Source organism: Triticum aestivum, chromosome 2A, assembly GCF_018294505.1.
Source record: "Triticum aestivum cultivar Chinese Spring chromosome 2A, IWGSC CS RefSeq v2.1, whole genome shotgun sequence".
In the NCBI taxonomy this organism is placed as follows: Eukaryota; Viridiplantae; Streptophyta; class Magnoliopsida; order Poales; family Poaceae; genus Triticum; species Triticum aestivum.
The window spans coordinates 451,981,812-451,994,246 of record NC_057797.1 but is presented as its reverse complement, the minus strand read 5'-3'; the positions used below and the strand labels follow the sequence as shown (position 1 = coordinate 451,994,246).

The 12,435-nt window shown below is 50.9% G+C and overlaps 1 protein-coding gene across 1 annotated transcript; it reads right to left on the bottom strand.

The window, feature by feature from the left end:
* Window positions 1-6,757: 6,757 nt before the first annotated feature.
* LOC123188965 (tRNA (adenine(58)-N(1))-methyltransferase catalytic subunit TRMT61A) lies at window positions 6,758-10,555 on the bottom strand. The gene is made up of 3 exons (XM_044601260.1): window positions 9,966-10,555; window positions 8,553-8,797; window positions 6,758-7,367 (listed from the first exon to the last, which is right to left on the bottom strand). The coding sequence occupies exons 1-3, from the start codon at window positions 10,448-10,450 to the stop codon at window positions 7,090-7,092; spliced, it is 1,008 nt and encodes a 335-aa protein (XP_044457195.1). The 5' UTR covers window positions 10,451-10,555; the 3' UTR covers window positions 6,758-7,089.
* Between the last annotated feature and the right edge of the window lie 1,880 nt (window positions 10,556-12,435).

Here is a 12,435-nt window from a genome sequence, read left to right as displayed (position 1 = left end):
GACAACCCACCAGGGCGCGCCAGGAGTCCCAGGTGCACCCTGGTGGGTTGTGCCCACCTCCGGTGCCCCCCGGACCGCCTCTTTGCTCTATAAATACCTCAATATTTCCAAAACCCTAGGGGAGTCAACGAAATATTCATCCAGCCGTCGCGGAGTCCAGAACCACCAGATCCAATCTAGACAGCATCTCGGATGGGGTTCACCACCTCCATTGGTGCCTCTTCGATGATGCGTGAGTAGTTCTTTGTAGACCTTCGGGTCCGTAGTTAGTAGCTAGATGGATTCACCTCTCTCTCTTGATTCTCAATACAATGGTCTCTTGGAGATCCATATGATGTAACTCTTTTGCGGTGTGTTTCTTGGGATCTGATGAACTTCAAGTTTATGATCAAATCTATCTTTTTATATCCACGAAAGTATTTGAGTTTCTTTGATCTCTTTTATGCATGATTGCTTATAGCCTCGTATTTCTTCTCTGATATTTGGGTTTTGTTTGGACAACTTCATCTATTTATCTTGCAATGGGAAGAGGTGCTTTGTAGTGGGTTTGATCTTACGGTGCTTGATCCCAGTGACAGAAAGGGAAATGACACGTATGTATCATTGCTACTAAGGATGAAATGATGGGGTCTATCTCTACATAGATAGATCTTGTCTACATCATGTCATCGTTCTTATTGCATTACTCCGTTTCTCCATGAACTTAATACACTAGATGCATGCTGGATAGCGGTTGATGTGTGGAGTAATAATAGTAGATGCAGGCAGGAGTCGGTCTACTAATCTTGGAATGATGCCTATATAATGATCATTGCCTGGATATCATCATAATTATTTGAAGTTCTATCAATTGCCCAATAGTAATTTGTTCACCCGCCGCTTTGCTATTTTTCTCGAGAGAAGACACTAGTGAAACCTATGGCCCCGTGTCTTCTTTCTCTTATTAATTGCCTTTGCGATCTATTTTTATTTGCTTTTATTTTCAGATCTATTAATCCAAAACCCAAAAATATCTTGCTGCACTTTTTTTATTTGCGGTCTATTTATCCAATCTATTATAGCATTTTTCCCGTCACGCAGCAATTTCTGGCACCATTACCCGAAAGGGATTGACAACCCCTTTAGCACGTCGGGTTGCGAGGATTTGTTATCTGTGTGCAGGGGCTGTTTACGTTGTGTTGCTTGGTTCTCCTACTGGTTCGATTACCTTGGTTTCATATCTGAGGGAAATACCTACCTTCGATGTGCTGCATCATCCCTTCCTCTTTGGGTAAATACCGACCTAGCTTCAAGCGACATCAGCCCGCGACTCCCTGCGGCGACCGTTGGAAGCAAACTGCCTCCTCCGCCACCCTGTGCGTCTCCGGGAAGTGCCCCGTCGACAAAAGAGAGCAAGACAAGTCAGCAATAAAAAGGAAAGGAAGCCAGCTTCGCAATCCGGCAGAATCAAAAGAAAGCACTTACTGGCGAAGGACTCATCTAGGTGCTGTGCTTCGAGCAACATACCGTGCCGCACCCTGTTACTGCCACGGTCATGGTCCTGGAGCACCTTCTCCAGCTCGGCGTCCTTGGTGACGGCCACCTTCAGCTCGACGTCCTTGGGAGCGGCCGCCTTCTCACACTCCTCCCTGAGGCGGAGGAGCTCCGCTTGATGGGCTTTCGTCGCCGTGACGGTCGCCGCCTTCAGATACTCCACCTTGGCCGGGAGTTGGCCCTTGTCATCGGCCAGCTTGTCACACTGCTGACCGGCTTCGACAAGGGCCAGCTAGGTTTCCGCCGCCTTGGCCGCCTCCGCCTTAAGGCGGTCCACCTCGGCCTGAAACCGGCTCTTGTCACCAGCCAGCTGCTCCTACAACCGGACGGCTTCGGCAAGCGCCTGTTGGGCCCCCGCCGCCTCCGCCTTCAGCTCTGCCACCTCGACCGGAAGCCGACCGGCATAAGCAATGGCCAGGTCGCGCTGGTGGCCAGCTGGAATCAGCCAAGTTCACCAAACTGGCACCGCGGTTGCTTCGGCTGCACAACAAGAACTCGGAGTTAAATCAAGTCAAGACTACTTTAAGATTCAACCCAACTACTACGTAGTTGGCCCGAATCTCAGGGGCTACACCCAGTGGGTGCGCTAGCGCGTCCCCACTAAGAGCACACGAGAAGCTTACCTTTGGCGACGCGGAGTGCCTACTCCCTGGCGGTGAGCCGCACTTTGAGCTGTCGGTGCTTCTCTAGAAGCCGGTTGAAGACACCGACCCAGTAGGCATCAAGTTGCTGAGGAGAGCAGAGATCAGCACAAGATGGAGCATTTAAGATTTGACACAACTGCAACATAGTTGGCCCGAATCTTAGGGGCTACACCCAGTGGGTGCGCTAGCGCACCCCCACTAACTAGCTGCAAGAAGAAATGCATAAGATGAAAGGAAGAACTTACCATCACAACATGCTCCAGCTCCCATGCCCGCTCAGCCTCGGCCTGGGTGAAGGCCTGAACCTGCCCCGCGCACCCGCGGAGACGTTGGCTCATGGCGGCCATCGCCGCCTCCTCCTATGTCAGAGGCCTGAAGAAGATTTCGCTGGGCCCAGCCCAAGCTGGCTGCGACCCAGCGGCCTAACGACTCCCCTGCCTAATCACCAGGGTGTGCTCGCCGCTCGCCGTCTCCTCCTCGGCCGGCGTCCCCTCCGGCAAGGTGGCCAGTGTCGCCTGCGGCGCCATGTCTTGCAGCGCCCCACCCGTCGACGCCTGAGGTGCCCTATCTGGCGTCTCCCGCGGCGCCTCCTCCCGCCTTGTCCGCCCGCTCAACCACGTCGGTTCACGACAGGGTGTTGTTCTCGATATCCATGACCTCCCGGTCGTCCACCTCCACCTCCACCCGGCCATCCTGGTCGCGCTGCCCCTCCGACAACAGCATGTAAACCGTCGCCGCCAGATCCATGCCTGTCGGCATCTCGGGCCACGCCGGCTCCCCGGCGGCCCGCCCCCTCACTGCTACAGCCCTGGCCCTGACCTGGGCTGACGCCACCTCAATATCCAGCTCGGCTATGTTCCGGTCCTGCCAGGCCAGGCCCATGGTGTCGTCCGAGTCGAGACCAAGGTCCGGGTCGGCCGTCTCCTCATCCTGGTCGATAACGCTGAACTGGGTTCTCTGGAAAACGGCGCCACCGCTGGACGCGGCCTCCGTCGCCGCCAGCGCCAACAACATCGACGACCTAAAGCACAACGAAATAAGAGAATAAGGAAAAAAGAAGTCATTCGGCGGCTCGCCGGAAGTCAGCGAAAGAAAACGTACCCAACCACCAGCGGGACGGGGGGTCTCGCCGGCGCCACCTACGGAGCGCGGCATCTCTTCTTAGTGGGCGGCTTGGTGCCGGCCGCTGGGTCCGCCGCACACTTAGCAGCCGGTTTCCGGGGCGCAACATCCCCCTTTCCGTGCGGCCGACTAGCTGCTGCCGACGTACAGGACGACCCGGCCCCAGCCGCGTCGCCGCCTCCTTCCCTCGGTGTCGCTGCATCACCAACTCGCGTCAGCATCCCCGCGCCGCCCTTCGGCCGGCATCACAAGAAATCAAAACACATAAGCTTACCCGTGCGGTGCCCCGCGCCGGCTTTGACATCGGCCCCCTCCAGGTCCTCGCCCAGGACCAACGCCTCCTTCGAGCCGGCCCGCACCACCTATGTCGTTGCTCCGTCATACGGATGCCGGATGGCGTTCAGCAGCACCTCCTTCGTCGCATCAGGACGGAGAAGAAGATGAGAAGCAGCAAAGTACAAGGACTCACCACCGATGTCGGGTTCCCTTGACCGTAGGGAGGCTTCCTGCATCGCTACTCCTCCTTCAGTCCGGCCTTGGAGATATCGTTGACCCGACTGGCAATCTACTCCGGCAGCAGGCGCCGGGGCGACATCCTGTTGGGGTCTTGAAGGCCGGTCATCTGGTCGATGATGTTGGTGCGGCGCTGCAGCGGCAGCACCCGGCGCATGATGAAAGCGGCGATGAGGTCTGTGCTGGTGAGCCTCTCCCGGACCACCATCTCCGCCACCCGGGCGCACAAGTTCAGCACCTCCTATGACGGATGCTTGGGGAAGTAAGTCCAGTTGGTCTTCCCTTGCGGTGTCGCGTCGATGAAGGGCGGCAGGTTGATGTGGTCTGCGTCGAGATTGTGGATGTAGAAGAAGGAGTTCTACCACTTCTTGGCAGAATCCTCCAGCGGCATCTTGGGGCACCCCCCGCGCGACTGCGTCGAGATGACGGCGGCCCCGCAGGAGGACATCTCCCCGGCCCCCGGCCCCTGCTGCTTCAGGAAGAAGAAGCGCACCCAAAGGTCGACTGTGGGCTCGACCCCCAGGTACCCCTCGCACAGGGTAACAAACCCCGACAGTTGCAGAATGGCGTTCGCGCCCAAATGATGCGGCTGGAGCCCAAAGAACTCCAGGAATGCACGAAAGAAATCGCTCGCGAGAAGACCGAACCCGCGTTTGAAGTGCGTGTAGAAGACCATGCGCTCGGTCCCCTCCGGCCGCGGCTCCTGCTCGTCGTCAGGCAGGCGCACGACCACCTCTGTCTCCTTCAGCAGGCGCTTCGTGTCGCGCAAGTACGTGATGTCCTCCTCGATGATGGTGGATCCCATCCACGAGCCCGATGGTAGCGCCATCAATGGTTCGGGGCGGAGCAGAGAAGGCAAGAAGAGAATGGTGGTGAAGTCTTGCTCGAGAACGGAGGAGCGTCGCAGAGCGCGGCGGTCACAAGAGCAAGAGAGAAGGAGAAGGAATAAGATGGGGGCGCGAGTGAGAATAATCTCCGCCGCCCCCTCCTCCCAATTTATAAGTTGCAGCCCGAATGTAGGGAAGTGGGATCGTTTGCGCCCGCCCCTCCCACTTCCCCGCAATAAGTGCACACGTACCACGCGCAATAACTTTCTCGAGAATGGCAACCGACCCACCGCGCCAAGGGTGCAAAGTGGCGGGCCCCGACCCGTCGTCCTGTCCCGTCGCGCGCGTGGCCTGTCATGCCTCCTCAGCTCCCAGACGCCACGTGGCTCCAGCACCGAGCCCAAGAGATCATGCCCAAGATTCGACGGACTCCTCGGTTTCCCACCCGTGCCAGGATGCCACGAATCGGCTTCTGGAAGCCGGCACACAGTGGGTGTTGCCGGACTCGGCGGTCGCAAGCTTCACCAACAGCCGCCTTCTCAGGGGGGGAAACTGCGAAGGCCCCCTGCTTGAAGCCGGCAAGCCTTCTTAGCTTCGGGGACTACTGTCGACGGGATGAAGCCCGGGCAAGCAACGAAACCCGGATCCTTTTCAAAAACATTGGGGTCAGCATCGCCCCTCAATCTGGCTCGCACTTGGCCGGGTCCGTCGACCCGGCCAAGCCCTCCAACCCGGCCGAATCCTTCGACCCGGTCAAGACGGCAACCCGGCTATGATGGCTGGTGCAAGCCGGCCAATCACGGCGAACCGAGACTTCCCCAGCAAGCCAGCTCCCCCGTGGCGTGTTCCTCAACCCAGCCACGGGTCAACTCCCGTCCCATCCAAGGCGTGCAATGGGACGAGTCTTCATAAAAGGGATGAGCATGACCACAGTAACCCACCAACTCCTCTGACCGACAGAGGCGTGGCAACAGTGCCCCACCTACCCCGCTGACCGAGGCCGGCGTGGCTACAGCGCACCCGTCGTCACTGCTGACGCCAGCAGACGGCGACCAGACGGTGCACCACTGTAGCGGACTCGACCCGGCCACTCCGTGACGATCGACAAGACGAAGAACAGTGACTCCTGGCGCACGGGGCCCACGCCCGGAGAGCCTAGCGAGCCCCGGCACCCGTCGGGTCCCAGCATCGGCTTCCCGAACGCCGACAACCCGGCCCAACGGTCCTATAACTTTACCATTGTAACCCTGGGGGGTTGACCTATAAAACCCCCCAGGAGCCCTCATGTACACGGGCACGCATACAACAGACCACGCACTCACATGATCAGTAGAACACACACCGGGGGAAGGAGCAGCCTATGCTCTTGTCAGTCTTCCTTCCTCCCCAAAACAGCTCTAGGAGCAAGCTTGTAACATCCACATATAAACCACACTCGACAGGACTAGGGGTGTTATCTCTCCGGAGAGCCCCGGACCTGGGTATGTCTTGCGTCTCTCGCTCGCTCATGCCGACCTCGCCTCTGAAGCCCACCGGTGCCCTCGAGCCTCCTCCTCTCTTTAGCCATCCTTTGGTATCTGCCGTGCACCCACCATGACAAGCAGTATATATTCTCCCCCTGAACCTGAGGGCCATGCGATCAGTTCTCTGCTGGTCATCTGGAGTTCCTTGTAACCCTGTGTCCTTGTCACGGTGTCGTCCCCGAGAACCCAAGCACACTGGATATCTTGTTTCATCAACTTGTTCACCGCTTGGCGTAGTCTAAATTAATTACCCTTTCGTGGTTTATCTCTCAGCGAATGCTTCCGCTTTACTTTGCTTTTCTTCTCAAGCAACCTGACCTGTCACAAGAATCTTGCACGTATCGATTTCCATGCGATTACTATAATCAATCATACTAGAAATCATCTAGCTCGATTGGAGTTCGATGCAACTCCACGAAGGAGACGAGAGAGCAGGACGATGTTTTCTCGACAATGTGTGTAGCATAGTTCTATCAAGCACAACACGATGTCAAGCTCAACACACCAAACCAAATGAAAGATGGCCAAAATTTGGTTACAGATATAGCATAAAAAAGTTAAGGCCTGCATACAGAGATGACGTTACAGATATACGTTGAGATCACAAAGACAAAGATAGATATATAAATCATTTAAGTTCGATAGTTACTACAACGCCGTTCACAACAATCTCAAGGTACCATGGCCCATTGGCTACGAGCATATCCTAATTCATCAGGTAGATCCACTGGCCACGACTTTGCTTGCGTCGTCCACACTTTGTTGTTCCCTTATGAAGGCAATAATATTCTCTTTACCACGTCCCCAAATGGTTACAACTCAGTACAGGTTAGAGAAATTCTGCAGCGGTGTGCACTATGAATGAAGGAATAACAGCGCATACTTCGGATGGGAAAAATTCGGGCACCAATGTGCATTTTTACTGGTCTAAGATGTGGGGCAAACTTCAGCGGCCCCAGTTTGGCTCCCATGCACACTTTTCCTTGCAAATGTCAAGTAGCCAGTGTGTCCTCTAGCTGTGCTGCAAGGCCTAGCAATAACAGAGGATGTCTGAGTACTGTCTAAGGCTTCTCCAGCTGACCGAATTTTCCGTTTCTTCCCAGGAAGTGAACAACCCTCGCTAGAGGCTTCGTTGACGGTTGCACTCTTCAGAGCACCTTCATGTACTTCATAGGTGCGAAGAAGAATTTCAAAAGTTCTAATATCTGCACAACAACACAACAGTATGAAAATAAACTTTCCGCCCGACCACTCTTCTTGAAACGGAGTAACTCAGGAATAAAAGATCACCATACTTTTAGGTAAGTTCTGTAGTTATTTATTTTCCCCTAAACAGGGCAAACTATGATCATTTTATCATTCACGGTTCAATCAACTCTAGATCATTTATCTCGAAACAAAATGAAGAACTCCAAGAGATCTAATGTTCTTGAGCACAAAATCATGGTGAGTCCATTAAAGAAACCATTAAAACACATACACAAATTAGAACTATATGCGTGACATGGGAGATGATAGAGATGTGGCAATCTGTGCCTCCAAAAGAGACTATATGAAAGCAGTAGAAATGAGATTAAAATGATGCTCGAGTCAATGAATCTGCTTTGATAACTAATTCAGAGCATTTTTATGTATGCAGGTCTCCAATAGACTTCAGAAACCACACAACTTTAGATGATCACATCAAGATTTTTGAACACTCTTAAGGCTTATGCTTGGACTGCAAATGCACAAGAACTTACAATTTTATGTATGTTATTGTATCTCTGAAATAAGCATACGAAAATAATCAATGACATGAGTTCATCACAGGGGCATGCCCAGTGCTGAAAGCTACCACACAAGGTGGGGTCTGGGAAAGGGAATTTCTAGACAGCCGTATGCTTGGACTGCAAATGCACAAGAACTTACAATTATGTATGTTATCGTACGTCTGAAATAAGCATACAAAAATTGAGCTATATTACAAATCAATCAAGCGCGTTCATCACAAGGGCGCTCTCACACAAGGTGGGTCTGGGGAAGGGAATTTCTAGACAGCCTTACCCCTTGCACAATAATTCTGCAAGGAGGTTGGTTCAAACCCAGGATCTCCAGGCCACACACAAGTGGAGAGACTCTACCACTGCGCCAGACCCGCCCTTGTGAGAAATGACAGTCTCAGGCAGATCATTGGAAAAGAACCAGCTGGGAAAAGTACAGCCTAACTCCATTCAGTGTCAACTTCCGCAACAACAGAAGTTATACGAGTCCGTGAGTCATGTGAACTCATATCAACATTATAAAGTTTCTAACTGAAGTAACTATATGAGTCTGTGAATCATGTGAACTCGTACCAGAACATTATAAAGTTTCTCGCGTAAGTAACAAATTCAGAGCAACAAACCAACCTGTGAAACAAGACCTCATAGTTTCGCAAGCACGCTGTACTTGTTCAATGCAAGGTGAAAAGGAGCATAGAACACCATCTTGTCGTAGCATTGTACCAGCTGACGGTATTGCCAGCCAAGGCTGGGGTAAGTCCAGGAACACAGCATCAGCAGCTCCAGAGTACTCATCTGGGAATCCTTGTCCTTGTATGTCCCGAACAGCAACTGTAATAAGGCTGCTTAGGCCATTCTTCTCAAAATCTTCCCTATTTACCAAAGGAGCTCAAGTCACAATAGCACAAAGCATATATCAATTAAACCACATGACTGACAAAAACATTCAGCCTTGTAGCAACATTTTTTTTCCGAGTAACCGGCAGGAGCACTGCCTTTCAAATAGAAGAAAAGAAATTGTTAGGGGTATTTACACCGGGCTTTTTGAAGGGTAAAGCTAAGATACCAAGAAACCACATGCGGACTACTCACGCAAGAGGAACCTACTAGGTCTATGCATACAGAAATCTCCCAAAGCAAGATGCGCCACCTCACAGTGGAACATCTTTTGGGCCATGAATATTCCCCGGTTCCTCTCCTTCCAGATGCTCCATGAGGCTACTGCGCTCACATGTTAAATGATCACAAATACTATCTATTACCGCAAAGATAGGTAGTAGCTAGCCAGAGGCTTCTGTGCTCTTGTAAAATATATTTTGCATTATTTATGAAATCATGAGGTAATGGGTTCGAGTCCTGGAAACAGCCTCTTGCAGAAATGTAGGGAAAGGCTGCGTACTAGACCCAAAGTGGTCGGACCCTTCCCCGGACCGTGCACAAGCGGGAGCTATGTGCACCGGGCTGCCCCCTATGAAATCATACAATTGTACTTCAATTGATGTCACTGTACTCTGAGTTGCAAGTGCTGCTTGAAAAAGAAGTGATACTGAAGTCATATCTTTGTGCCGTTTAAGTGGTCACCCTTGAAAGTTTGATAAAACCCTAGATGTTGCAAAGACATGGACAGTTTTTAGGCAACAAAGCATGGGTTTTCTTAAATCTTGTATATCTTATTTGTAATTGCAGGCCAATCTATTGTATGTTTGTATCCAATACCATGTCACAGATGTTTGATAGATTGTTTCTGACTGTATCTGTTCTCATATCTAAGCTTGTTCATTTACAAACTAATAGTTCTATATACTGCAAAACAAGTTCAGAAAACCCATGCAGGAAATAATATCAAAATCATCCTTCTTGTGCATTGTTCCCATGCTCTGTAATGTAAAAACAGATCCAAAAACTATGCTGCACAGGTAAGGTTGTTAGTTTCCACATAGTAGTCTAAATCGAATCTCGTAGAGACTCCTGAGCTTTGATTTGTGAAGCAAGCAGACAATCACCTCTGAGATGTTAATTAGCCCTCAGGTGTTTGCTTACCTTGCCGAGTCTGCCCTCTGGTCGTGGAAATCAAACGTGTACACGCGCCCGTGCGGCGCGACGGCGCGGGCTAGCGAGGTGGTGAGCGAACCGCTGCCCGTCCCGGACTCCAGCACGACGCACCCAGGGACGAGCTCGAGGTATGCCACCACGAGGCTGATATCGGCAATGTAGAGGATCTGTGTCCGGTGGCTGAGCACGAGGGTCCAGAGCTCCGGGGTGGGCGCGAGGAGGTGGACGAACCCGCCGCCGGCCTTGCGACCGCCCTTGCCCCCAACACCGCCGCTGCTGAATACCTTGGATCCGAAGTGGCGGCCGAGCCAGTCGGCGTGGCGGAAGACGCCGAATCGGTTCTGCAGTACGCCGGCGGCGCTGACGGTGACTGCGCGCATCGAGTCGTGCCGTTCGTACACCACGACGGTGTCGCCCTCCGTGATGCGGCGCTGCGAGGTGGGCTTGTTGCATGGATCGAGTGGAACCATCATCGCGACCGGGAGACGAGAGTCTGGGCGGCGGCGGCGGCGGTGTGCGGTTTATGTGTAAACCCTTGAATTTGGGGAGGTTTTCTGTGACTGAGTTTTTTTTTAAGGAACAACCTTGTATTCCATTACAAAGTTAGACTGGCCGAATCGCCGGCTACAGAGTTTACAACAGAACTCAAGGGAAATAGCCTAGCCAAGTTTCATATTCACCATCTCCTAATTTTACACCATGTGCTGCTAGGGCCGTGAGCTGCTACATTACAAGATCCTGAACAAACATTAACATTTACATCATCAAAAGCCACATTCAACTAAAATTTTATTTTCTGAAACACAGCACCTAAAGTCAACAAGCCATACTCCTCGTTTGAGATCGCATGCTTCAACACCACAGAGTCTGTTTCAAATATCACACGATTACATTCCATTTGTGTAGTAGTGCTGATTGCATATAACATGGCAAGGGCTTCGACATGGAGAGCATTGGATACATGTTCCAGATTTCCTGCTCCTGCTGCCATAAGCACACCACTATCATTTCTGACAGTAAAACCCCATCCACCAGACAAAGATGATTCATGAAAGGCACCATCAGTTTTTTTTAGGATCCCACTTGCGGGAGGAGACCAACAGATGGTAGAATCTTGTTTCTGGCTGCTGCTCTGCTTCTTAAGGTTCCTGTATTCAAGAACATGGTAGTTAATAGAAGCATTTATATCATCTAGAGATTTCATCTGATCTCCGGCATTGGCATTATTTCTCTCATGCCACCACACCGAGAACAGAATACACACCTTCATGCGATCTTCCACGGTCAGGCGAAATATCTCATCAAACATATTTATTGGGTCACTGCTTTTTAGAAGTTTCTGTCTAGTTTCTTTCATTTTGGCTAGCTAGAAAAGCTTCCTCACTTTCTTGCATTTCAGAAAGCAGTGGCCCCCATCCTCATCATATCTGTTACAAACTAGACATCTAATATCCACTTTCATACCTCTATTCCTCAATTTCATTCTTAAAGGTAAGCTGTATTTTGCCATACGTCATAGGAAGTGCAAAATTTTATTCGGTAGAGGTAAGGCCCATATTTTCTTCCATTCAAAATTAGTTGTTTCTCCTCTGCTTGCAGAGCTAGATGTGGTTGGCCATATCTTGATTTCCTTTCTTCCCAATCTACTGCTACTTTGTATGCCAACTTCACAGAAAAATCCCTTTCTTGTCAAAGTGCCAAGCCACACAGTCCTTTGTATGCTCAGGGGATTTGTAGGATTATCTTAGCATCTTCTGCATTGAAAGTTTGGCACACTAGGTCTTGGTCCCAACCATTAGTTATTGGATCAATAAGTTCCGCCACCCTTGTGACTAAATTTCGTCCTTGCAGTGTGATAACTCTTCTGGTGATGCCTCTTGGAAGCCAGGGGTCTTTCCAAATATTAATATTTCTTCCATCTCCAACTCGCTAAATTATGCCTTTATTTAGGAGTTGTACACCTTTCAAAATACTGCCTCATGCATAAGACATCCCATTCTTTGGTGTTGTTTCAATTATGCTGCGGCCGAGATGATATTTCGCTTCAAGTGCTCATGCACAGAGAGAGGAAGGGTTTTGCAGTAGCCGCCATCCCTGTCTTGCAAGCATGGCCATATTAAAAGAGTGCAGGTCTCTGAATCCCAAACCTCCCACTCTCTTCGGTTTAGATAGTTTCTCCCAACTTGTCCAGTGGATTTTATTGACCTTATCCATATGGCTCCACCGAAATCTGCATATTATGGGACTAAGGTCATCACATAAGGGCTTAGTTAGGTCGAAACAAGCCATTGTATATACTGGGATTGCCTGTGCTACTGCCTTGATTAAGATCTCTTTTCCCGCTTTCGATAATAACTTCTCTTTCCAACCTTGGATTCTCTTCCACACTTTTTCCTTTATATAGTGGAAAGCACTTGATTTTGCCTTTCCAATGTAAGGTGGCAATCCAAGATATCTT

Bases quoted from the DNA above. Each gene is read 5' to 3' on its own strand.
- LOC123188965 (XM_044601260.1), bottom strand. From the start codon at position 10,450: ATGATGGTTCCACTCGATCCATGCAACAAGCCCACCTCGCAGCGCCGC. The intron at 8,798-9,965 runs GTAAGCAAACAC...TTTGGTAAATAG, and splicing joins CAGAGGGCAGACTCGGCAAG to GGAAGATTTTGAGAAGAATG. The intron at 7,368-8,552 runs GTTGGTTTGTTG...GTTGTTGTGCAG, and splicing joins TATGAGGTCTTGTTTCACAG to ATATTAGAACTTTTGAAATT.